Source organism: Malus domestica, chromosome 15, assembly GCF_042453785.1.
Source record: "Malus domestica chromosome 15, GDT2T_hap1".
Classification (NCBI taxonomy): domain Eukaryota; kingdom Viridiplantae; phylum Streptophyta; class Magnoliopsida; order Rosales; family Rosaceae; genus Malus; species Malus domestica.
This window is the reverse complement of record NC_091675.1, coordinates 908,000-933,357: the sequence shown is the minus strand read 5'-3', so window position 1 is coordinate 933,357 and position 25,358 is coordinate 908,000. Positions and strand designations below refer to the sequence as shown.

The 25,358-nt window shown below is 38.9% G+C and overlaps 4 protein-coding genes and 1 long non-coding RNA gene across 8 annotated transcripts; 4 read left to right on the top strand and 1 right to left on the bottom strand.

Moving 5' to 3' along the window:
• The first annotated feature begins 304 nt into the window (after positions 1-304).
• On the top strand, positions 305-3,859 carry LOC103450404 (bZIP transcription factor 29-like). 2 transcript variants are annotated; one of them, XM_008389744.4, is made up of 4 exons: positions 305-1,990; positions 2,087-2,219; positions 2,310-2,394; positions 3,423-3,859. In XM_008389744.4, exons 1-4 carry the CDS (start codon positions 750-752, stop codon positions 3,704-3,706), a joined length of 1,743 nt encoding a protein of 580 aa, XP_008387966.1. In that variant the 5' UTR covers positions 305-749; the 3' UTR covers positions 3,707-3,859. The 2 variants fall into 2 exon arrangements, 1 of the variants encoding a protein (XP_008387966.1); XR_011575907.1 differs by having other exon boundaries at positions 359-1,990; positions 2,310-2,963; positions 3,041-3,859.
• Positions 3,860-4,198: 339 nt separating this feature from the next.
• Positions 4,199-8,981, top strand: LOC103450402 (uncharacterized). 2 transcript variants are annotated; one of them, XM_008389741.4, is made up of 16 exons: positions 4,199-4,781; positions 4,875-4,936; positions 5,023-5,090; positions 5,266-5,387; positions 5,606-5,711; positions 5,838-5,889; positions 5,984-6,101; positions 6,213-6,243; positions 6,338-6,361; positions 6,663-6,787; positions 7,290-7,371; positions 7,662-7,784; positions 7,875-7,928; positions 8,028-8,097; positions 8,190-8,223; positions 8,360-8,981. In XM_008389741.4, exons 1-16 carry the CDS (start codon positions 4,598-4,600, stop codon positions 8,719-8,721), a joined length of 1,617 nt encoding a protein of 538 aa, XP_008387963.1. In that variant the 5' UTR covers positions 4,199-4,597; the 3' UTR covers positions 8,722-8,981. The 2 variants fall into 2 exon arrangements, with proteins under 2 accessions (XP_008387963.1, XP_008387964.1); XM_008389742.4 differs by having other exon boundaries at positions 4,247-4,781; positions 5,272-5,387.
• Positions 8,982-13,716: 4,735 nt separating this feature from the next.
• LOC139192314 (uncharacterized) lies at positions 13,717-14,869 on the top strand. The gene is made up of 2 exons (XR_011576372.1): positions 13,717-13,781; positions 14,722-14,869. It is a non-coding gene; the product is annotated as an uncharacterized lncRNA (long non-coding RNA).
• Positions 14,870-17,240: 2,371 nt separating this feature from the next.
• LOC103450401 (protein IQ-DOMAIN 32) lies at positions 17,241-21,947 on the top strand. Of its 2 annotated transcripts, none has more exons than XM_008389739.4 (6): positions 17,241-17,640; positions 18,207-18,623; positions 18,709-18,888; positions 19,587-19,667; positions 19,777-21,361; positions 21,490-21,947. In XM_008389739.4, exons 1-6 carry the CDS (start codon positions 17,560-17,562, stop codon positions 21,507-21,509), a joined length of 2,364 nt encoding a protein of 787 aa, XP_008387961.1. In that variant the 5' UTR covers positions 17,241-17,559; the 3' UTR covers positions 21,510-21,947. The 2 variants fall into 2 exon arrangements, with proteins under 2 accessions (XP_008387961.1, XP_008387962.1); XM_008389740.4 differs by having other exon boundaries at positions 17,284-17,640; positions 18,715-18,888.
• A 32-nt stretch (positions 21,948-21,979) lies between these two features.
• Positions 21,980-23,664, bottom strand: LOC103450399 (putative pectinesterase 11). The gene is made up of 2 exons (XM_008389738.4): positions 23,115-23,664; positions 21,980-22,913 (listed from the first exon to the last, which is right to left on the bottom strand). Exons 1-2 carry the CDS (start codon positions 23,643-23,645, stop codon positions 22,101-22,103), a joined length of 1,344 nt encoding a protein of 447 aa, XP_008387960.3. The 5' UTR covers positions 23,646-23,664; the 3' UTR covers positions 21,980-22,100.
• Positions 23,665-25,358: the final 1,694 nt, after the last annotated feature.

Genomic DNA, 25,358 nt, shown 5'->3' with positions numbered 1-25,358 from the left:
CGAACGAGGATCATTTCCAGATGTTTATGAGGATTTCAAGAATCTTCTAATTATATCCGTTTATTATATATTTTACGATCAGTTTTTATCATGTATTGTTTATATTTAATTTTAAATAAAAAAATTTGTAATAATTTATTATCGATATACAATAAATGAATATGATTAAAAAATTCTCGAAATTCTCACAAAAATGATCCGAGGATCTCATTCTTTTCTTGCCTTCATTGATTTGATTAATAAAATATAAAAATGTTTGTTAATATCCGTAATTAATATAAAATACAGACACACTTGTCCCCTCGATACAAGGAGAAGAAGAAGCCGGTGATAAAGGCAGGGAAAAAATATCAAAAATATATATACATAAAGAAAAACGCGTCCTTGTGAGAAAATTGTCTGAAGTTCATCGTGGCAACATTGTATTTGTAGTCAACAAATACAATTTTATATGATCAAAACGCCGTGAAATCACCGCCTTTTGACATTTTTGATTATCTCTTGTCTTGCCATTCTGCAGTTCTACCGAGCACCAAAGCAGGCCGGTCAGCTCCAAGGGATTATATATAATGAGGTACTCTGCACCCATAATCTTTGACTAATCCCATTTTTTTATTCTCTCTTTAGGGTTCGATTCCGTTTCTTCGATTTGGGTTTTTTCGGGTTTATAGATTTTTGATAAAAAGTAGGAAACTTGGGTGGTTTTTTCGGATGAATCGAGGATTTTAGAGCTTTTTAGCTGAGCTTAAATGGAGGGCAGTGATGACACTGGTAGTGGTAGTGGTAGTGGTAGTGCCAAGCAGCAGCGGCCTAATCCAACTTTTGGGTCGTCGTCTTTCTCGATTCCTAAGCCAAACAGCAATTTAGATATTCCGAATTTCAACCCTTCTTCTCAGATGGGTCTCCCCATGCGTCAATCTTCCCCTAGTTTGAGTCCTGAGAACAGTAAGAGGCCCGGGATTCCTCCTTCGCACCCGAATAACCACAATTCGATGCCTTTTTCGAATGTCATGAGGCCTCAATCGCGTTCTTGGCAGTTGGGAACACAGAATTTGAGCCCAGGGTCATCCCACACTAGGTCTTTGTCTCAGCCTCCGGTTTTCTCGCTTGATTCCCTGCCCCCATTGAGCCCTTTGACTTACCGCGACCCCTCGGGTCCTTCTCCGTCTGACCCGAATTCAGTTGAGGTTTCCATGGAGGAGACTGTTAATTCTCAGGGACCTTCACTTCGTTCCCCAGTTGCTGATAGCAGTGCATTTTGGGCTGGAGACGGCCTTCCCCCTCGCAGAAGGCACCGGCGCTCTAACAGTGATGTTCCGTTAGGATTCTCAGCTATCATTCAATCTTCGCCTCAGTTGATTCCCATTGGGCGGCAAACAAGTTTGGATGGATCGGCTTCTGGGAGAGACAATTCAGGGATTGGAAAGCCAAATCAGCTGATGAAACAGGGATCAAATGGGAATGCAGAGGGAATGGATGAGAGGAAATCGGGGGGAGAGATTGCGGATGATTTGTTTAATGCATACATGAATTTGGAGAACATTGACAAAATGAACTCGTCCGGTAATGAGGATAAGGATTTGGATAGCAGAGCCAGTGGCTCGAAGACAAACGGGTGTGAGAGTAGTGATAATGAAGTGGAAAGTGGTCTAAAGGGGAATGGTAACGGCAGGCAGAGGCCAGGTTCTGGTTTTCCGAATGAGAGGAGGGAAGGGCTCAAGAGGACTGCTGGCGGTGATGTTGTATCTAATGTCCGACACTGTAGGAGCATTTCAATGGATAGTTATATGGAAAGTCTGAATTTCGATGATGAACCATTGAAACCCCTGCCGCTAGGCCAACAATCACCCAGCACTTCGCTTGATGGGAACTCAGCCAAGTTCAGCATGGAGTTTGGAAGTGGTGAGTTCAATGCAATTGAGTTGAAAAAGATAATGGAAAATGAGAAACTTGCTGAGATAGCACTATCAGACCCCAAACGTGCAAAGAGGTATTATGCATTTAAATTCTTTCTTGTATCTGTTTGTTTGTACTGGATGTCTTGTTTAGTGAATTTGCTCATGTTTTTTTTTTTAAATTCATCCAGGATTTTGGCTAACCGTCAGTCAGCTGCTCGTTCCAAGGAGAGGAAGATGCGATACATTCAAGAATTGGAACACAAGGTGCAAACCCTGCAGACGGAGGCAACCACTTTGTCTGCCCAGTTTACAAAATTGCAGGTATGCAATTCTATTTGAGGTTTTCTGATTCCGTAGTTACTTAACCTTCATCAAATGATCACTGACTGTATGTTATCTGCTTGTGTCCAGAGAGACTCTGTGGGTCTTACAAGTGAGAACAATGAGTTGAAATTTCGGCTTCAAGCTCTGGAACAACAGGCCCAACTGAAAGATGGTATTGTACTTTTTCTTCAGCTCTTTATATGTATATTGAATATTGCAGTTATCATATGTGCCATATAAACTATATGATTTTTAGTGAAAACTCGTCAACCAAAACAAATGTTTAAAGTTCAGGATTTATACATAAATGCATTTCTAATTTGCTTTCACATAAAGTTAGATTTGGCTAAAGACAGTTTCCTCTATTTCCTCCAAGGTTAAATGATTGATATTTGAAAACTAATATAATCGTTATACCTAAGAATATGTGGATTTGATTAACAACTCTTGTTGTTGTTGTGTTATTACATGTAAGTTTGGTGGTGTAACCTTATCTAGCTATAAGGTTTCTTTGCTCATGTCTTTGGTAATCCACCTCCTTGACTTTGGATTTTCATTTCACTTCTACCAATTCCTCAAAACCTTGGAACCGGTAACTTTTCAGTTAGTTTCAACAATCCTAACTGTGCTGTGGTATCTCGATGGGAAATAGAAAAAGTGCTGTTGTATCTGTCTGTTTGTGATTCATCCAAAAATCACTACGTCCAACATACATGTGATTTTTGGATGAATGGAAGCAAGGTATGATTTTAGGCCTCCAACGTTTGTAATTATAAATCATTCGTATCCACCTTCAATGATTTTATGTATTTACACAGCCATGTAGGCCTAAAGTCGATCTTTTGATTGGAAGAGAGAGATTGCAGAGAAATTGAACTCAGCGCTGGACCCTGGCTGAGGTGGTTGAAGGGATTGAGCTTGATCGACACTTGTCCCCTCTCCTCCCCCGTCTCAAAAACTAGATTTTAGCTCGATCGGTTTTCCGTCCATGATTTTTACCGTGGTTCAATTGCCAAACTGTGTAGGCTGATTGACACTCGGTCCATCTGTGTCGATATTTATACAAATATCAGCTGATGAATGTCCTAGCACACATGGGAAATGGACTCCCTTTATATTAGTTTACGACCAATTCCTGCTGATGAAGGTGGGATCTGGACTAATTTTGTCTTCCTTTAATTTGTGTCTCTGATGTTGCAGCTTTAAATGAAGCCTTGACTGGAGAAGTGCAGCGACTAAAGCTTGCCGCTGGAGAGCTCGGTGGAGGAGAAGGCCACCTTTCGAACCGCATGGCGCAGCAATTATCTATGAACCAGCAAATGCTTCAACTGCAGCATCTCAACCTCTATCAAATGCAACAGCAGCCACAGCACCAAGCTCAACAGAACACGCAACCGCAGCAGTTCATGCAGCAGCCTCAGCAAAATCGACCTCCGCATCACCAGAACGGCAACGCTGCCGCTAAGCCGGAGTTGAGCCAATAGGTTGGCCAACACAAACGTTGGCTTGTGTTGGTCCCTTTGGTGCCAAAATTTGTTTTGAAATATGATGTCATATATTAAATCCTTTATGTAACTGTCTAATTTAAATTGAAAATTTTCCTAGTGAAAGAGTACTGCTTTGAGATTTGTTTACTATATTTTTTGTTCGTAAATTCCACAACCACCCACTGTACTTTAATATTACGTCCAAAAACACCATCTGTGCTCCAAGAAATTAATACCCCCACGAGAAACAGACCGTAAGAAAAAGTTGCAAAAACGGTTGATATCATAAATTAATCACGAGATATGTTTGATATGTTTTCGTGTTGATGTCAAAATAACATTTTAGTTGCATTTCAATTATATAAAAATAAGACACATAACAACACGTAATAAATTAAAAATACCTTCACATCAGCATCAATGCATAAAATGACGTTTCTGTTGCAGATAAGTTTTCAAGTTGAAGATTTTAAGAAGCAAGAAGCAGCAGCAAAACAAAATGCTATTGTTATTATGTACACGGCGGGTTTTTCCTTTAAATTTTATTAATTTTCCCTTTTTTCACCTTTTCCCTTTTAAATTAATTAAGTCCCTGTTCTCGTAAACCTAACCAAATCCCTCCTTTTAATACCCTCCTTTCCCATTTGAATTAGGGTTTCAGTTCTCATCCATTTTCTTCCTCCTCCGTTGGTCCGGACCCCCAAAACCCTGTGCCGCTTCCGATCTCTTCAAACTAGCCGTTACATCCATTTCCCGCCATCTCACCTCCATCACAGCCGTTCGTTTATCCCCTTTGAAAACTAGCCGTTAATCCACCTCCTCTATAGCCTCTCCGTTTGTTTTCCAGATTAAAGCTAGGCGGTCGGCTTTGCCGGAGTTTGTCCTGCAATGTCTGCGGTCCAGGCGGATAAGAAGGTGGAGGTGGAGAAATCGGGAGAGCTTTTGTTCTGCGGAGGTACGTCTTGGGACGCCATTGGTCGGCGCAAAGGCGCCATTGAAGGTAATTTGATCTCCCCCACGCGCCTCCGCCCTCTCGTCGACATCGACATCCGATTCGTCGCCTCGGGTTGCTGTGAGTTTCGCTCTTACTGTTTGTTTCACAAATTTTTCTTTTTGTATTTATTAATTGAATTTAATTAATTGTTTGTGTTGGTGTTGGGTTTAGCTTCGTGTCATTGTGTGGCATTGGATGTGGAAGGGCGGTGTTATACCTGGGGACGCAATGAGGTGTGTTCAAATTTTAGTTTCGGATTCTTTGTTGATGCATATGGGGACTCTTAATTATATTTTATGCATAAATTTACGATTTGCAGAAGGGGCAGCTGGGCCATGGTGATACAATTCAGCGCGATAGGCCAACTGTAGTGTCGGAACTTTCGAAGTATGTTTGCGTGTTTGATGTTGGACACATTTGTTTTCTTGATGAAAATCACCTGAAATATTAGTCATTTTTATTGAATTGGAACTTTGAATCTTTGATGCTTGCTGACCCTTTTGAATTGCTTAGTGGGTCGTATTTGGAGAACTCTTCAATTTTTTAAAATTCTGTGTTTTAGGTACAGAGTTGTTAGAGCTTCATCCGGGAAGAATCACACTGTAGTCCTTACTGAGGATGGACATTCTTTCGCCTTTGGCTGGAATAAGCATGGACAGCTGGGTTCAGGTTCAGCAAAAAATGGTAGGTTCTACTCTGTCAAGTTAGTTTGATGAAATTTTAGGAGCTTGCTATGAGAATCTGATGACAAGTCATTGTATGGATGACCTAATTGAATCATGCTTAAGTTTTCGTGGTGTTCTGCTAGCTAGGGCTCATTTCAAATGTTTCTATTCCGTGTTGTCTTGGTTGCATACTTGCTAACAGCCTTTCTGGTTACACACTTGCGTTGTCCTCTGTAGAAGTTGAGGCTTCCCCCGTTCGCTGTCAAGTGTCTGAGGTTAAAAATGTTGCTTGTGGGGGTGACTTCACTGTGTGGTTATCTAGTGTTGAAGGAGCTTCTATACTGTAGGGTCTGCAGATACATTTGAGTTTTTTTTTTTTTTTTTATCTTTTCAGCCAGTTGCTTGTTTGGCTTGGTTCTCAATTTGTTATGGTTACTGATTGAATTACAAAATGTTTCTTTTTTTCCAGAACTGCCGGCCTTCCACAGTATGGGCAACTTGGGCATGGTACAGATAATGAGGTATTTTTTAGGGAAGATCGTATAGGTGTTTTCTATACATTTGTATGCACCTTAATCTTTGGATGATGAGATAAATGCTGGGATGTGCTTGCAGTATAATACTAAAGACAGCTCAGTGAAGCTTGCTTATGAAGCCCAACCACGCCCTAAAGCAATAGCCTCTCTAGCTGGGGAAATTATTGTGAAAGTTGCATGTGGAACAAATCATACAGGTTATTGCCATGCCTGCTCTCTCTCCCTCTGTGATTGAATAAGTGTATAATTCCGCTGCAATATATGTCATTATCATTTCCTTAATTAGTTTATTTGTTTTGAGAATGCAGTGGCAGTGGATGCAAATGGCTATGTTTATACGTAAGTTCTTTTATATGGCATTACCCTTGTCTTGCTTCCTTCCTAACTTTTTGATTGGCATGTTTGTCTAACTTGCAATCATATATGGTTACAGGTGGGGCTATGGTGGTTATGGAAGGTTGGTACTCACTATTCCATTAGCATTTGGATTTTTAACTTTTAAGGAACTTTAACGAAATGCTCCCGGTACTGTTTACTTTAATGAAAAACCACATTTTTACACTAAAAAGTCAATCATGGTACTATTCACTCCACCCTTTATTTTGTCCTTATCATTAAAACTCAAAGTTTTCAAGCCCTTTTCATTAGTTTTTCTCTTTTAAAGTGGATGACTTTGCTTATGGATATTTCCTGTTTTCATCAGCTTCTTTGTTGTCATTTTTGCTTTGCATATAACTCCTGGAGTGCTGTTTATATAGGCTTGGACATAGGGAGCAGAAGGATGAATGGTCTCCTCGTCGTGTTGATATCTTCCAAAGGAATAATATTCTGCCTCCTGATGCAATTATTTCAGCTGGTTCTGTAAACTCTGCATGTACTGCAGGTACCCAATTAATACGTTTCCAGGCCCCTTTCCTCACTTGTTCTTGTTTGCTTTCAGACGAGGGCTTGTGTAGTGTCTTTATTTATTTTTCTTCTTTCTGTATAGGGACTTTCTTGGTGCTATATCACATCATAATTAATGGATGACCTTTTTTCTCTCTTAAAAAAAAATCTTATATTTCACTAATCTGTTCTTCGGATCATTTTTGGTCACATGTTTGCTATTATAAGTGTGCTTTTTATGTTATTCATAGTTTCTAAAGTTCGTTAGCTCCCTCTTAACAGATATTCTGTCTATAAGAAGTGGAAAGCTTAAAAGCATTAAGCATAGCATTTATAATTTGCATAGTTATATTTTGGAAGGTCACTGCAAAAATTGATGATTGATGATTGATCTTTGTAACTGGAGTCACGTTAACATTATATTTCAAAATAATCCCTCACTTTTACAGTCTGAGATGTTCATCGTGATCATATTTTTCTCTTTTCTTTTGGTTTTCCAGGTGGAGGGCAATTGTATATGTGGGGTAAAATTAAGAATACAGGTGACGACTGGATGTATCCTAAACCACTTATGGACTTAAGGTTCAGCTCTCATCCTTGATTATCTTGAATTTGCCCTGTTCACTTTAGAAGTTTTGACTCTTCTAGGGCTAGAGCTTGCCATTTATCACTACATATATTTTTGTCTTTTGCTTGTCATTGTTTTGCAGAAATGAGCAGGGGAACTATTTTGAATTAGATTAGAAGTTGTTTCTTATCTTGTGATAATGTGTTTTATGAGGACTCATCAAAATAGCTTAGGATTTTCGGTTCTGTTTTTAGCCAAGGATGTGGCATAAATTCTTAGAAAATTTTCTCATCTTCATTGATAGTGGCTGGAATTTGCGTTGCATGGATTCAGGCAATATGCACCATTTCGTTGGTGCTGATTCCTCCTGCATAAGCTGGGGTCATGCTCAAAATGGAGAGCTGGGATATGGCCCTAATGGACAGAAGTACGTGATATCTCGTGATATTATACCTTTGTTTCTTTTGACGTCTTTTTCCTCCTCCTTGATTTTTGGCTTTATGTTTTGGCTCTTTAGGTCTTCTGCAGTTCCCAAAAAGGTGGATATCCTTGAGGGTATGCATGTTATGAGGTGAATATTTGTTTTGGTATTAGCTTGTCTACATTCCTTGCGTACCATAAGATTCAATTGTACATTCTGGCCTTAACGATGGAGGATTGTACTCTGTAGTGTTGCATGTGGACTTGGCCATTCCATGGTTATTGTTGATAGAACAACTGTTGGTGACCGACTTGATCAGGTAATTCCATATCTCTGCAAAAATCTGGTTGTTTTAAATTCCTTTGTTTAACGCATGGCTGCTCTAACTTGAAAAATACTTCGTTTTTGCAGCTTGAGGTGTATGATGGCAAAGCTTCTGTTGAAGGTATGCTGATTTTAATGGTTGCAAATGGGAAATCGTTCGTTCATCCTTAGCCAGTTGGCCTGAGGAAAGTTGGTCCAAACTAAGTGAAGCTCTAAAGTTAAACCTGGTTTGTCGGTTCTTTCCACTTTTGTTGCAGGGAGTGAGGAACCTGTGAGTGCCGCTCCAGCTTCTAAGCAAACTCCTAAAAGGGGTGCTTCAAAAGCATCTGAAAATTCCAAGAGGAAGAAGTCAAAAGAACCTTCTGATTCGGAAGATGAAGAAGACAGCGATGAGCCTGATGACGACAGTGATGGAAGCAATGATGAGGACAATGGTGAGCAAGAACCTAAAAGTCGACGAGGTGGGAAGACTTCTGGTAGTGGTAGAGGCAATGGAGCTAAAAAGGCGGCACCAGCTGAGGTAAAGCGTGGACGGGGTCGCCCTCCCGCAAATAAAAGCCCAAGTCCTGCACCAGCAAAAACTGCAACTGGTAAGAGAGGAAGACCTCGCAGGTCGTAAGTTATGCGCTTTCCCTATGGACCAGGGCCCTATCCGAAATTTTGCTCTCTCAATGTAGAGAAGTGTACTTAATTACTCCGCGGCGCTGCGCCTCATTTCGAGTTGTTTCATTGTACTATTTTTATTTTCATCTTCATCGTTTTCCCGCACTACAAATATGATGTGCTTATCTGATGAAAACAAACACTGGATTGAACACTTTTTTAACATCCGGCTGAAATGAAAGAATGCGAGTGATAAACTGTACCAAAGTTTTATAATTTTGGGTAGACATTCTCTATTCCTTTTTATGTATTTATTTGTTATTATTAATATTATTGCAGTGGGGCCCGATTGAATGTATCTGTCCGTATTGAAATCAAGGCTTTGGAGACTTTTAGTATGCGTCGGTGTATAGTATATATACCACCGTACACTGAAATTTTAGGGCGTTGGATTCTTTACTGTACATCATAGCATGGTTGAATTTTTGGATTGCGGGGTCTGGCTTAAGGATTATCCGTGGGAGGAGGGGACCAATAAGGCACTCATTTTTGCTTGTAAAGTCGAGGAACGGGAAAGCTGCGAGCAAGCATCAATTGCTTTCAAACGTGTTGCTGAATGCTAAATACAAAGCTTGTGGGTATGGGATTAAAGCTGGACGAGGCTAACAGGCCCCATCTTTCCTAATCGTTGATACTTTATGTCCATAAATCAGCAAACATCTGATAAATATTGAGACCCCAAACTCCTATGAGATGTCGTATTTCCTTCAATGGTTTCATGTGTTCCATTACGCAGTCACCCATGCGCGACTCTCAATCATTCATGAAGTGTTGGGTGTTGCCTACTCAAGTTTCGGTGCATGTGAATCACACAACACACAAAGGAAAATTTATCCCAAATAAAAGAAGTTTTGTAACCGAGACAAAATCTCAGTAGCGCCACCATCCAATGAGTGTTTGTCACTTGTTTTAAAATTGAAGAATAATTCAATACTGAAACATGCACAATACGGTCCTTAACAGACGGATATTAGAATAATTCAATATTGAGACAGGCACTATACGGTCCTTAACAGACGGATATTAGGGGCACTATGGGGATTTGCTACCATTAAGATTATGTAGTAAGTACAATACAAATTTGTCCTTAGATGAAAAGAAAGGTATATGAATAAAAGAGATTATATTCATAGCGTTGTGTTATTGGTTTAGAATTATACAATCGCGTCCCAAATAATTTAGGCAGGTGCCCCCTACCTGCCCAAATAGAGGCAGCCTGGCCAAAGAATAAGTATGCCGAAGAAAAGAGATCACGCTCATGGCATTGACAGTCGGACCACTAGGACCTCCGATAGTAATACTATAATTGCAATAATGGCCTCGGAGAAAGTATTTTTATCACTCACGTCCTCGTCGGCCATGTGACAAGTGGGCTCCACCTGGCTCTTTTTTTTCCAAATTGGAGGACCAGCGTGGTAGACGGTCGTACATGCCGTTGCACCTAAATCAAAATGAAATGGTTACAAAGAAAGCTGATTGCTGAAATAATTCCCCACCTAAAGATTTAAGTCCAAGACCTACTTTTAATCTTAATCTTAGGTGCAATCATCACTATTCATTCTTAATGGGGTTGGTGCCATTTTATGTCCATCTCCATGGTTAAAATCGAGAAATGGGATGGAGACCACACAACTATTTGTAAAATTTCATCCACAATAATTATTCAATCATGGCCACTTAGGCTAGAGTAAGATTAAGCGGGATTACTTTTTCTGCAACAGGCGCGTGCAAAGGGCCTACTTTTTCTCAGTGGGGAGGATGGCCGTTACCTTCTCCTATAGGAAAAATGATGTACATGCCAAAACATGTGAGTAATTTTTTTTTTTTCTAGTATTATGTTCAAATATGAGCGTCGAGTTCAAAACTAATTAGTCGGCATTATTCAAACTGACTAATAGAAGACTTTTTAGTTACAATGCAGGATCATATTCCTTTCTAATTTCAATATAGTAAAAAACTTATGCCACCATCAATCTTACGGTTAACTTAACAACACGTAATGAACTTGAAATACCAATAAAAATAACGTTTTGATTGCAAGTATGTTGCACAGTAACATTGGAGGCCAAATTTCAAATGCACGGCGGGGAGTCGTTTTGGGATGGAGCAGAGCAGGTGCAACCGCCACCATGAAAATCAGAGGGCAAAGACCTTTCTGTGTAGCAAAGTAATTGGTGGTGGGGGCCGCATGTGACAGATTCATGGCAACCCATTTGCAGCTCAGCCCATTCATGGCGGCACATGCCTTCAGCAAGCTATATCAAATTATCAACAGTGGACGATCTTAGATACCCATGTGATCGTACGTGTCGTGCACCCAGTCAACCACGTGGCACGTTAGGACAAAAGAGATGTCAGTAGTTCGTTGATCACTGGCTACTGGAAAACAATGGGTCAACATTATCTGTCAAAGGAAGCAATGTTACATGGCAACCTCCGTCTCCCCCTCACCTTAGAGCATCTTTACCTTATTTTTGAGGGTAAAGCTATATTTTATACTAAAAAAAAGAGGAGTTTGATTAAGCCACATAACGGACAATCTAATTTAGTATCGAATTCATTATTTACAAAATTTGAATCTAAGACTTCTTATTTACAAATGAAGAAGAATACCACTAAATCATAGTACTAAGTACTGGAGAACAATAGGTCAACATTATGTGTCAAAGCAAGCAATGTTCCTTGGCAACCTCCGTCACCCCCTCACCTTAGAGCATCTTCCCCTTATATACAAGAAAAACTTCGAAAAATGATACACCGACTACGTTATCCGTACAATTTGTACCATAAAATTTACATTTTTGTGTTGACGTGGTTCATTAAATTGGATTTGCCTAAATATTTGACTATTCTCTTAAAAATACTTTTAATAACAAAATATATTTATATATTTCTCGTCACGTGATACAGATTACATACGCTCACTACTGTTTGAAATCTGCCTCTTATTAGGATACCACCGTTGTCATTTACATAAATATTATTCTCCTCCATCATCTAGTTGTTGTAAATCCTCTCACATGGAAGCCACGGTTGGGCCCCACTCTCCTCACAGCACACACTTGTCCTTATTCTCGTGATAAGCTGATTTTTGTCGGGGGAGAGCCATATGTTTTGCTGTTAGGTTTGAATTGTCTAATGACCAATTTGCCTAATCAATCTTATCTATAATCCGTTGGCTAATCATATCACTATATCACCTGCTTTGACGTACCAATGTTTTGGTTTATGATTAATCAAGTTGAAAACACCAATGATAAGCCTACAAATGGAAGCAATTGCCCAAAGAAGGTGGGTGGGTTCAACAAACTTACATCGATCAAATTTAGTGCAATTGGAATCTGTACTAATTAATAAAACACTCATTATCAACCAAAATTTTATGAAATTACCAGTTTAACCCTTTAATTAAAACAAAACTTAAGAAATATGGGGCATAAATGTAATTTCACACAACCAATTTTTTTTGTTTTAAGCTCCATCTATATGTAATCATAACATATCTCTAATTAAAAAAAAAAAAACTTTTCACTCTCACATTCTCCATCACTCTCTTCCTCTCTCCTTCTATTTCAAAAACAAAAATATAAAAAAAAATTCACCCACTTTGTGTGTGCCCCTAGTAAATAAATAAAGGATGACAATTAAATTTTGTGAAAAATGATGTGATGCGATTCAGTTTTATGAATCTAAGCAAACGTTTCAATTGTATCATAAACATAAACATTCTAAGGCGTAGCATGACTTTGCCCTCTGACAAATTTTTCTAAACACTAACTCGTGATTCATTTCATAAATTTAGGAATATGACAGACTCAATTCCTAATTATAAAATTATGTAAAAATATCTTATAATTTTGATTTCACGCGATATTCTTACACTAAATATTACACTACAATAATGTTTGAAGTTTGAAACACAATGAATGACACACCCCGTCCCGAAGGAGGGCATGCTGGCCGTCACGTGAGAGTGACGTAACCATTTGCACAGTACGGAAGCTTTAATTATACAATTTATAAGTTGATACACCCGAAGGTGAGTCCTAATTTTGTCCAATCTGTCAGAACACCGTCGAATTCCTCGTAGTCACCACACCTTTGTGATTCCTGAACCTGGAGGGGCGCAAAACCAAAATTGAGTGGGTCAGTAAAACAATTCTTTTCCAAATCCAAACATTTTTCAAAACGTTGTAACCCCTCTCCGTAAAACCTGTATATTTTCCCAGAAATGTAAAATATAAATATACATATAAATTCTCAAAACTTCATTTTTACTATCTCAACATTATCTCTTTATCAATCATGCCATGCCATGTCATCTCAACATTTCTCATATTAATTATGCCATGCCACATCATCTCAACAGTAATAAGGTATGAATGCATCAACATAATCATATCAGGTGCAAGAAAGTAATCAACCGTATGCCCTCTAATAGCCCTATACGGTTGAACCTAGAGCTCAAAATCTATCATTATCACTCTACCGGAGTCACCTCTGTGACCCGTCCGGCCTTCTGCACACAAGTTACGCTCTAGTGCTTCTCATAAATCATCTGTGCACATAATCTAAGGTCAAATTGCATGAAATTACGTCGGGGAACTTTGAAACTCCGGCGACCTCTGTAAAACTTCGTAACTGAGCTTCCCGTGATCCTTTTCTTACCAACGATGCACTCCGAGCATCGTGAGAACATTCTAAAGCTCCCTATGATCCTGAAATTCAAAGAAAATCTCCCATTTAAAAGATGATGAACAGTACCCAAATCGGGAATCCTATTTTTTTTTTTTTAGGGTTTTCCGACGTCCTAGAGGTATATTGTGGACCTTTGGAAGTTATGGATTTAAAATCTGAGTGGCAGATCTTCCGGATCGATCAACGTAGTGACGTATTTTATATAAGTTATATATTTTATCGATATGAATTCTGAGCCTGGATTTGATTACTATTCTAGGCGGCGATCGTCATGACGCCTTGATGTGTGGTGCTAGGGAGTTGTTGGACGAACTCCAGGTGAGTGGGCAGTTTTGTTTTCCGTATATATATATATACTTAACGTTTTCCCAGAAATTGAAAATGCATGAAATTATGTTTAAAATGAAATGCATATGAGTTATGTGGAAAAACGGGAAGTAAAATACCATGCATAGAATAGATATGAAAAGTATATAGAAATGTGAGTTGAAATGCCATGCATGAATTAATATATGATGCATATGTATGAATTGGTGCGGTGGACGCACAGGTAAGAATTGATTTATGATGCATATGTATGAAATGGTGCGGTGGACGCACAGATGAGTATTTAATTACTGTTATGATGATGATGATATATATTGAGCTCAAATCCTGCACCATGGTTTAGTGCTTATAGTATTCACCGCATCGCACGCTCGCCTTGGATCCAAGTAGATGCTAGTCGTACAGTCCACGCGGAGTGGGTACGACAGACCAGTCGCGAGAGTGTTAGTGAGATTCCGACTGGTGGGTGACCTTAGATTATGTGCACAGATGATTTATGAGAAGCACTAGAGCGTAACTTGTGTGCAGAAGGCCGGACGGGTCACAGAGGTGACTCCGGTAGAGTGATAATGATAGATTTTGAGCTCTAGGTTCAACCGTATAGGGCTATTAGAGGGCATACGGTTGATTACTTTCTTGCACCTGATATGATTATGTTGATGCATTCATACCTTATTACTGTTGAGATGATGTGGCATGGCATAATTAATATGAGAAATGTTGAGATGACATGGCATGGCATGATTGATAAAGAGATAATGTTGAGATAGTAAAAATGAAGTTTTGAGAATTTATATGTATATTTATATTTTACATTTCTGGGAAAATATACAGGTTTTACGGAGAGGGGTTACAACGTTTTGAAAAATGTTTGGATTTGGAAAAGAATTGTTTTACTGACCCACTCAATTTTGGTTTTGCGCCCCTCCAGGTTCAGGAATCACAAAGATGTGGTGACTACGAGGAATTCGACGGTGTTCTGACAGATTGGACAAAATTAGGACTCACCTTCGGGTGTATCAACTTATAAATTGTATAATTAAAGCTTCCGTACTGTGCAAATGGTTACGTCACTCTCACGTGACGGCCAGCATGCCCTCCTTCGGGACGGGGTGTGTCAATGAATTACAAATATTTTTAGTTTTGTTTTATATACTTAATCGCCCATCATAATCATAGTTGGAACTTAGATATGGATTGTAATTGAAAAAAAGCAATAATTAGGGGGGTGGGCCAAGAAACTCCACTTCGGAGTTTGGAGTGTCATCTCAAAAAACATGAGTAACCCGTCATTAGCACAAAAACAAATGCTATTAATCTAATCTAACGGTAACTTACTGCTAATCTAATTTCCCCCGGTAAACGCAATTTCTCGAGACGCTCGTGAGCCATGACCAAAGGCTGGTGGACTGGATAAGACATTCTCAATTTACAGTTTTTTTTTAAGGGTTAATTTCATATTTGCCTCATAAATCTTGAGGATCTTTTCAATTTGGTCCCGTAACTTATGTTTTTTGTTTCATACTTCAATAATAATAAGGAATTGAACTCAACGTCCAAGTAAGTCAAATTTGAGACATTGCTTTTACAATGCAAAAAAAAAAAAATTCTTTGGCAAGTCGAAAACATATTTACAAAACATATTTTTATTGACATAAGATTATCTCCAATCCTGACCTAAAACCTAAAAATATTTAGCCCAGAAAATTTAGGTTTTAGCCCAGAAACAACTTTTCTACTCCAACCCTTTTGGCCTAAAATTTTAGCCCCAGATTATTAAAAAATGAATTAAGGCTAATTTTTTTTAAATTAACTTTTTTTAAAAAAAAAAAATTATGTAGACTATCCTAAATTAATTTTATGAACATTTTAACCTAAAAATATTTAAATTCCGATAAATTTTGAAAAATCACTAAATCAATACATGAAAATCATGATAAACCACATAAACTTAAAAAAAAATTATTCTAGCCGTTGGAAAAAAATATTTAAATTCCGATAAATTTTATAATTATTCTAGCCATTGGATTTACATTTGGACCGTTAGATTTTTTTTTTTACCGTTAGATTTGATTATATTCGATTTAAGCTGTTGGATTCAATAAATATATAAATATAAAACAAACAAAAAAATTGAATGTGGACCGTTGGATTAACCAATGGTCCAATTACCACCACCACCCGATGAAAAAAAGTAGTCGTTGGCTACAGGACAAGACCCACTTTTCACTCTCATCCGTGGGTCCCAACACATTTTGTGGGCTAAATTTGTGACCTATATTTGCCTTCATTTTAAGTTTTAGGTTTTAGGTTTGGTTTAGGTTTTGGGTTGGAGTGGATTTAGGGGGGAAAAAAAAAAGGAAAATTTAGGTTATAAGTCACCATTGGAGATGGTCTAATAACACGTGCTTTTTAAATGATTTTAAGTGACACATTTACTTTGAACAAAATTGTCATCGTCTATTCCCATATGACCACTTCTACCTATGGCAAGGCATATTTTGCTAATAAATGGGCAAACCAAACAAATTGATTAGGCCTAACATTTACCAAAACTGAAAAACTAGCTTTGACATTAAGAAGTGGTAAACGACTTAAACAAACAAATGATGTAAATGTGTCTCAATGTAAGTGGTCATTTTGGTGTTACATTTGTTCGTTAAGCACCTTAGCAACATAGATTTATTGTCCATCTTCATCCATCTCCTTCAATATACAACCCTATATGTGTCTAAAATCTATCTTGATAGTCTACAAAAGCATTGACAGCTAAGTGTCAGTCCAAAAAAGTTCCTTGATGACATTGTCAAAATTGAAGATTGTTTTAAACAAAAAAAATTGTCGAACATAATTGCACACGTCATTAGTTCTGGCAAGTTTTGCAACTGAAGCTACTGTTTTATGTACTCAACACATTCTTAAAGTTCAATGACAAATTGAACATTGTTGAATTCATGAGTCGTTCAAAATCATAAAACTTGTCAAACATTGTTGAACCCGCCACTAGGTATGTTTAAAATCCACGGACCAACTTGACATTGCCGAATTCATGAGTCGTTACGACAAAAAAAAAATCTATCAAACTAATTGAACTGCCATTATATTTGGCAGATTTTGTAATTGACATCATTGTTGTCCATATTTTACATTCTTAAAAGTTCATGAATAAATTTGACATTATCAAATTTACGAGTCATTCTAAATAAAAAAATATAATTACACACGATCAGTTTTGATATTTTTATAACCAACACATTTTTAAAACTTCAGGAATCAACTCGACATTGTCGAATTCACTAGTCGTTCTAACTTTAGAACCTCCTGAATATGATTACACCTCCAGACTTGGTAAATAATGCCATGTTTTCCATTTTTAATACATTCTTAAGGAGCTCTGGACCAACCTGAGACACATTACTTAGATACCAAAGTGAAACAACCACTTCATATTGGGGGTCAATTTATAATAATGATGTTTCAAAAATAAAATAAAGTTTTACTTCCCTTTCCACGGACAGGGCGTAGAAGCGCAACGGAGCTGATAAATGGCGGACTCCAGAAAAGACTTTTAGCCAGATTTAAGGAGTGTGTTGAGGTCCGTGTTCTCAAGCTACTACATTTGTCGCATTTCGCAACACCGCACCAACGTAGGCGGTTTTGTCTCTCGAAAATCAAGAGAGAGAGAGAGTGTTGTGTCTTCTGTCTGTGTATTGAACTTTTTAGAGAGAGAAACAGCGAGCGAGAGAGAGAGAAGTGAAAGAAGAAAAAAATGGGGAAATCTACCTCTTGCTTCAATATTATCACCTGCGGTAAGGATTCAGCGGACAACGATGACCTCGAAGCTCCTGAGGTATTCTCGTTAGCTCACGGTTTCTGCATTTCGGTGTTTCCTATGACTTTCCGTTTTTGGTTTCGTTGCTGCCTATGATTCAATTGGTCTGTTTTCATTTGCATTTCGTTAATATATAGGATTGTAGCAGCTACTTCCCTGTTTGGATTTTGAGAGATTAATGACTTTTCTATGCGAAGATCTGAAGAATCTGATCTTGCATTTAACATGCTTAAAATCTGTTTGTTTCGTGTTACCAAACGGAGCATTAGGAGCTGTTATTTGATTAAGAATTGACACTTGTAAACCACGGTTTTCGATTGCGAAAAACGTTAGAGAATCTTTATATCTGAGTAGTTTGTGTGTAACTTTTGCTGATTTAGTATAAGTAGGATAAATGCAATCCTGTTAATTGTCCGAAAATCGGGTGATTCTCAAGCATATCTGGTTCATCATAACCGCCATTTACAATTTAATAATATTGTCCGAAAATCGTTTAAATTGCTTATTGCAGTTAGTTGCTTCATTGAGGACTTTGTTATATGTGCGTGTGGTGTATTGATCAATGTTGTTTCGGTTTTTTTTAGAGTAAGAGTTCGAGTGACAAGCGCGGATGGAGTTTTGGGAAGAGATCTGCACGGCATCGAGTGTTGAGCAACACTGTTATCAGAGAGACCCCCACTTCTGGACATAAGGAGATCCCAGAATCAGCTGCTCTTAATTTCCAACCGCCAGCGAGCACTACTGTTCCAGAAAAGATATCGGTTATACATTGCACTGACGAGAAACCCCAGTTGGTAACTCCTGAGAACCCAAAAGTATCCCAGGCTGAACAGAAGGTATCCCAGACTGAACCAAAAATACCGGAGACTGAACAGAAAGTACCCGAAACTGAACCAAAAGTTTCCAATACTGAAAATGTTGCAGAAGATGAAAGTGCAGTCGAATGCAAACCGGATGAGTCAGATGTTATTTTTGTGCAGACAGCTTCCGGAGGATTATTGGTAATTTTTCTTGTTGATATACATGAATTCTGAAGTATATAATTAGTAGCATTCCCAATAAGATATTCATTGAATTATTAACCAGGCTCAGAAATCATTGGTGGAGCTTGAGAATGTTGTTAAGTTGCAAGCTGCCGTTCGTGGGCATTTGGTCCGTAGGCATGCTGTGGGAACTCTACGATGTGTTCAAGCTCTTGTGAAAATGCAAGCTCTTATTCGTGCTCGCCATGCTCGTCAAGAGATTGACCATAACTCTAAGCTCTCGGTATGCCACTCGGTTCAAATTAGAATAATCTGCTCTCTATAGGCCATTATTCAAATATTTCTTGCCTTAAGTGATCTTGTTCATAGCTTCATTAATTGTTTGATGGTAGTTTGTATGGTGTCTATTAACCTATGCCAACTGTCCTTGGTCAAGCCAATAGGAACAAGTCAGAATAATGGTAACGCAGAATATTAACTGTACTTGTATAAAAATGATTAAACGTATGAAATCCAAATGCTAGGCGTTGTTTGATAGAGATAGCCTTCCGCTTAAATCGCTTGTTGTATTCAAATTCTTAGAGAAAGGTAATGAATAGATTGTGTGACTTTCAATATGAAAAGATCAACTAATAACTGAAATTTGTCGCAATTCAATGTCATAAAGATCTCCATCATTGTGAGGTTAGCTAATCGCATTGAGATCCAGTGTTATAAGATCTTCAGCTTGGGGAGGTTAGTTTATCGCATTGAGATGCTTATGTATTGTACGTCATATTGTTTGCCTTATTCCATATCACGTGTTGTATTCACCTTCTGAAATAAAGGCATAAGTGGTTATTTCACAATTGCAATTTTTGTTAAGTTATTTGTTATTGCTATTATCAGCCCATAATCCCTGTGGAAATGTTCTTTGAGACAACTTAATAGTGTTTTTACTTGTTCCTGATGAATTTTCTGGATTTATTTTTTCTGTTTCAGGAAAAGGAAAAATCAGTAGCCAAATCGAATATAACACACACTTCAATTGAGAAGCTACTGAGGAATAGTTTCGCCCGCCAGGTATGCTTAGAAATCTTTATCTGTTGTGTTTTGCTTTTGCAACTGCACTCCTGGCTAATTTATCTTTCATTCATATATACTACCTAAACTCATACTTTCTGAATTTAAGTTGTTGGAATCATCACCGAAGACCAAACCTCTTCATGTCAAGTGTGATTCCTCTAAGCCCGGTTCTACTTGGCAATGGATGGAGAGATGGACGTCACTATCATCGCCGTCAATGGTGGATATTGCAGAGTCAGAAAAAGCAGTGCCAGCGATGGAGAAACAGGTAAGAAAGGAAGAAATTTCTGAGTCCCCTGGGGAATCTAAAATTCAAGATGAAGAGATATCAGACTCAAAGTCCAGCATCACAGAATCAATAGTGCCATCTGAAAGTGAAGAGAATCTGATTACTTATGACGCTGACAACTTGAACTTTCAGGCAAGCCATCCCTATATTGAACAGCCTCAGTTTCAGAATATCAGTATATCTGATGTGAAAGAGATCACGGAAGAGATAAATTATCTTCCAAATCAAAGTGTGCAATCAAATGCAGATTCTCAAGTGGAGCTCAAGTCCATTTCTGGGAAGCCTGTCACGGAAACTGAACAACCTAAACGTTCTATGAAAAGATTAGCCTCAGAAGATCTAGAAACCGACGGAAAGAAATCTGTATTCGGATCGAGGAAAGTGAGTAATCCTGCATTTATTGCTGCACAGTCAAAATTTGAAGTGCTGAGTTCAACTACCAATTCAGGTAGATCAATTAGTCCATCCTATCAAGATGATGCTGTAAGTGAATTACAAAGGAATGCATTCTCATCTGCGGTGGATACTGAAATCAGAAAGGAGCTCAACGGGGCTGAAAACCCAGTCACCCATGTATCAAGTGTTCAAGTTGGTGGCTCTGAGTGTGGCACCGAAATCTCCATTTCTTCCACCCTTGATTCGCCTGATATATCTGATGTTGGAGCTACGGAACATGAGCATGGAGCCAAAGCTAACAGCACTGAAAATGCGGATGTCCAAGCCAAAGATTTACCTACAATCCCAGTCTCCAACCTATCTGACCCAGTCTTTGATCAACCAGAAAAGGTTGTTAATGGTGAGATCGAAAATTCTGTGGTTGCTGTGGACTCCCCTCAAACAGAGTCTCAGCCGGAGAGAACTACGTCTGATCTGCAGAGAGAACAGGACACCGAGGCAGGTAATGAAGCATATGCATCATCCCCAGAAGGTTCTCCAAGAAGCCATTTGACTGTCCCAGAATCCCAAGGAACACCGTCCAGTCTGGTATCTGTGAAAGCTAAAAGGAGCAAAGCTGACAAGAGTGGATCCAACCAAAAACGTAAGTCTGCTTCAGCAGGAAAGAAATCTCCCTCTAATCCAAATCATGATTCTGGATCCAGTAAAGATCAGAAAAACGGCAAGAGACGCAATTCATTTGGTTCAGCAAAACCCGCCGCCGATAACATTGATCAAGAACCAAGAGACAGCAGTAGCAACAGTTCCATCCCCCATTTCATGCAAGCCACAGAATCTGCAAGAGCAAAACTTCAAGCAAATCTCTCTCCAAGATCCAGTCCAGATATGCAAGACAGAGACATTTACGTAAAGAAGAGACATTCCTTACCTGGTACAAATGGAAGGCAGGGGTCTCCACGCATCCAGCGGTCAATGTCTCAAGCACAGCCAGGTGCAAAGACAAATGGTATGCATACTTTCTCATGAATCATCTACTTGATTACATTGCCAAAAAGCATGATTAATAATTTCGTATAGGGTATAATCTCTGCAATATAAACCGATTTCTTACTGCTCGAGTGCTGCTTCTTTCAGAGAGAAAATGGAACAGGTGAAGAATTGAAGTAATCGGACATCTTGAAGATAACAGTGGCAGATGACCAGTCCTTAACAGGAAATTCGGAGTCTGGTGATTACATGACCGGTAGCACTTCAGATTGTAACTAGCTTTTTTCAACTTGGATAGCGCCTGATTTAACGACGCTAGTTACAGGGTTTTCCTTCTATAAATATAAGACGCCGAGAGACGTTTTCATGTACATTTTTTCCTTTTTTACAATTGGTATTCCGTAACTTGTTCCAAATGGTATAATCTGCTGTGTGATATGATTTGGGTATAGTACAGATGCTTTGGCTTGGTTATCCAAAGTTTGGGGCAAACTATAAGGTGAAGAGCCTTGGAAAGCTTTTTGCCAGGTTTTATTGTAATAAACTCAATTTTCTCTTATTTCTTTGTTTGCATTATTTCATAATGTTAATTGTTACATTTTTTCGATCGGTCTCTAAACAGATGTTTGAAAACTCATCGAGGTAATCACTTGTCATGGTCTAATTGATTTTTAGTATCGAAAATTCTTTTTGTGCCATTCATACATCGACAAGTCTCTGCGGTGTTGTACATTGTTATTGCTTTACTCCTCATAACATCAAACAAATAAACCAAAAAGAAGAAAAAGAAAAATCCCGGGAGACCTAGGACTCTCGCAGCTCGACATATCCTCCGCTGGGCTGATCGACATCCCCTCCGCCCCACTCCATTCCACAGGGTCCCAACCAACCCCCACGTCCTCTCCGATGGGGCTGGGATCCTCTCCTATTTGGTCCATATTGTTCTTACCGTCCACGCTTCCTTGCTCTGCTCCGTAAGGATGAAGGAGAGACCAACGATCTTGCCAGCTTTCGGATTGAAGGGCAATCGCTTGATCAAGGAAGGGTGTAACTTGTTCGCTTGTAAGGCTTTGTGACCATTTAACTCTTTGTGATGTCTCGGCTCCCGGTCCATAGCATTTGTATTGCCCATAGTAAACATGACTTAAGTTGTTGGGTGCTAGTCTCCATCCGTCCCACCCTTCTGGAAGAATCACGTTTGACATGTAAGTATACGCAAAGACGACTGTCGAATAGGGACCCCACGGCCGTCCTAGTAGTGCCGTTTTGACGCCGGTGACGACGCATGCCAAGAAGGTGAACCCCGATTGATCGGAAGGCGCATACCTTCGTTGTGCTGTGATCGCTCCTTTGTGCTCCGAAAGCGAATGCAAATGACACTTCTCGAAGAAAGAAGCAGCGTTTCCGAAAATTAAATCGGTGTCGCCTTCAATGTAGCAGTGTCCGTAGTAGTGCCTGCCGACGTGGTCGAACAAGGCATCTTGCCGAGACAAAATTCTACATGCGTAGAATGCTGCTCTATCGGCCGAGACTCTAAGCGCCACTGCTTTCGCACCAATTCCATATGTATTCTGCAATGAGAAAATTAAAGTATTCGTTAATGTGCATGCATGTGAAGAAATTGTCGATAATGTATAGATAATGTGACTGGTTTAGGGTTAATATGTTAGTACGTTTTGCTGGTTACAATGGTAACGACACATTATCAATGACATATCGACAATCTGTTCTTTAGTAAATATGAAACTTGTTTCATAGGTATATAATCGTACCTGAATGGTGATAAAGCGGCCTATAAAATCGGTAGCCAACACGGTAAAGACGGCAACATCAAAAATCTCTCCGCATTCGTTCCATATTATTACAGTCTCATGTGCAGTACCCGTGCCACTTACTGTTATATAGGGTTTGTCCGAAGGTACAACTATTTTTTCATGGTACACACCAGGCTTGACCCAAATAAACACAAGCTGAGCATTACCTGACGGCACGGCGTCGATTGCGTACTGTATTTTGGTGTAATCGCCGTTGCCGGATTTGTCGACGGTGATGAATCTTTTCGAGGACCTCGAGATTGCTTCTGCTTCGACTGGTTGAGAGAGCACGACCATGAAAGCTTGCATTAGTATTGCCATGACGAATAAACACGTGAAATTAGCAGCACCACAAGCCATGATAATATCGCACAGGTGAAGAACAGACACAACCAATTGATGATAGTTCAAGATATAACACGGATGTGTGTGTATACATATATTTATGTAGTCATCTGTAGGTGAGGAATATATAGGATAGTTTACCATATTCGATAAGTATTTAGGATTTCCCTGTGTAGGTAGGCAGGATTAAGTTTCCGCCTTTTCAACTCAGTTCGAAAAATCAATTCAGGAGAGTATCAAGGATAAAAATGTAATTACACTACAAGAGATAATGCTTATAGGTGAAGGGATCTTAGTTTGTTTTGGAGGTTTTCTTTTCTGTTAGATGTGATAACTTTTGTATAAATACCCAAAGTGTAATGTTATTCATTTTATCAATGGAAAAATACTTTTCCTAATATGGTATCAATCGCCTATTGTCTCACGACACCTCTTCGATCCAATTTTGCCGCTTCTCTCTGCATCGCCTAATCTTCTTCATCTTCTCTGATCAATCGATCGATTTCTTGATATTGATCGGGATTTTTTCTTCAACCTACAGCTACAGTGACCTCTGCATCTCCTTCTTAGGAATCGGATTCTCCTGTTCATCCATTTCCTGATGCAATTCCCAACCCTAATTTTGCGATTTCTTCTTCCATTACGATCCAAAATATTGGATCCATGGTTCCAATCAAGCTTACTACTACAAATTACTTGACATGGAGTGTTTTGTTTGCCCCGATCTTCCGTCGTTACAATCTTACTGGTTTCATTGACGAAACTATGGCGACCTCTAAATTTCTTATTGAGTTGTTAGGGAATCGAACTGCAACTCTCAATCCAGCCTATGTCACTTGGTTTAAGAATGATCAAAACATTCTTATATGGATTAATTCAACTCTTTATGAATCTTTAATTCCTTACACGGTTGGTGTGACTTCTGCTCGAGAACTTTAGGCGAAATTGGAATCGCGACTCGCAACTGCATCTCAATCTCACATTCACAAGCTTCGATCTCGTCTTCGCAATGTTGTTAAATGTGAATCAACTGCTGCTCAATATCTCTAGCAAATTGAAGAAACCGCAGATGCACTTGCAAGTGTTGGTGCTCCAGTTGAAGATTCAAAACTCATCTTAGTTACTCTTCATGGATTACCTTTCGAATTTGACTCTTTTGTGGATGTCATTCAGTTTTGTATTGGATCTACGACTATTGATGAATTGCACAGCTTACTTCTCAGCAAATAGATTCAACTTAATAATCGGAAGAAAACCATTTCAGCTGCACCGTTTCAAGCATAAAACTCTTATGCTGGTATTTTTCCCTTGCTTGCAAACCCTAATCCTCAAGCTTTTGTTGCTCATCATGTTTCTAATTTCAACAATCAAGGTCGCAATGTGGAATGCAATTATCAGAATACAAATCGTGGCAATTATCAGAATCGTGGAAACTACAGATTCAACGATGGCATGAATAGTTATTCTCGCAACACCACTCAAAGATTCAATCGCGGAGCTCACAACAACTACTCTTCCAACAGAAAGATCATTTGTCAAATTTGTCGTCAATCAAATCATGAAGCCTGACTGACCTCATTGCATGGATCAAAATTACAGTGGCATATCTTTTCATTCTGCTATGGTTGCTAGTACTTCCAATTCTACACCTATCTGGATTGTAGACTCTGATGCAAGATCGCATATGACGAATTCTTATGCAAATCTTCATACTCCAGAAGCATACAATGGCCCCGAGCAAGTGTATATTAGAGGCAACAAATGTTTGCCTATTCTTTACTCTGGTTCATCATCTTTACATACTCCAAATAATTCATTTGTGCTTAAACATGTTTTACATATCCCTGATCTGAAGCA

Bases quoted from the DNA above. Each gene is read 5' to 3' on its own strand.
- LOC103450404 (XM_008389744.4), top strand. From the start codon at position 750: ATGGAGGGCAGTGATGACACTGGTAGTGGTAGTGGTAGTGGTAGTGCC. The intron at 1,991-2,086 runs GTATTATGCATT...AAATTCATCCAG, and splicing joins GACCCCAAACGTGCAAAGAG to GATTTTGGCTAACCGTCAGT. The intron at 2,395-3,422 runs GTATTGTACTTT...CTGATGTTGCAG, and splicing joins ACAGGCCCAACTGAAAGATG to CTTTAAATGAAGCCTTGACT.
- LOC103450402 (XM_008389741.4), top strand. From the start codon at position 4,598: ATGTCTGCGGTCCAGGCGGATAAGAAGGTGGAGGTGGAGAAATCGGGA. The intron at 5,388-5,605 runs GTAGGTTCTACT...TGTCCTCTGTAG, and splicing joins TTCAGGTTCAGCAAAAAATG to AAGTTGAGGCTTCCCCCGTT. The intron at 8,098-8,189 runs GTAATTCCATAT...TCGTTTTTGCAG, and splicing joins TTGGTGACCGACTTGATCAG to CTTGAGGTGTATGATGGCAA.
- LOC103450401 (XM_008389739.4), top strand. From the start codon at position 17,560: ATGGGGAAATCTACCTCTTGCTTCAATATTATCACCTGCGGTAAGGAT. The intron at 18,889-19,586 runs GTATGCCACTCG...TTTCTGTTTCAG, and splicing joins ACCATAACTCTAAGCTCTCG to GAAAAGGAAAAATCAGTAGC. The intron at 21,362-21,489 runs GTATGCATACTT...TGCTTCTTTCAG, and splicing joins GCCAGGTGCAAAGACAAATG to AGAGAAAATGGAACAGGTGA.
- LOC103450399 (XM_008389738.4), bottom strand. From the start codon at position 23,645: ATGGTAAACTATCCTATATATTCCTCACCTACAGATGACTACATAAAT. The intron at 22,914-23,114 runs GTACGATTATAT...TTCTCATTGCAG, and splicing joins GCCGCTTTATCACCATTCAG to AATACATATGGAATTGGTGC.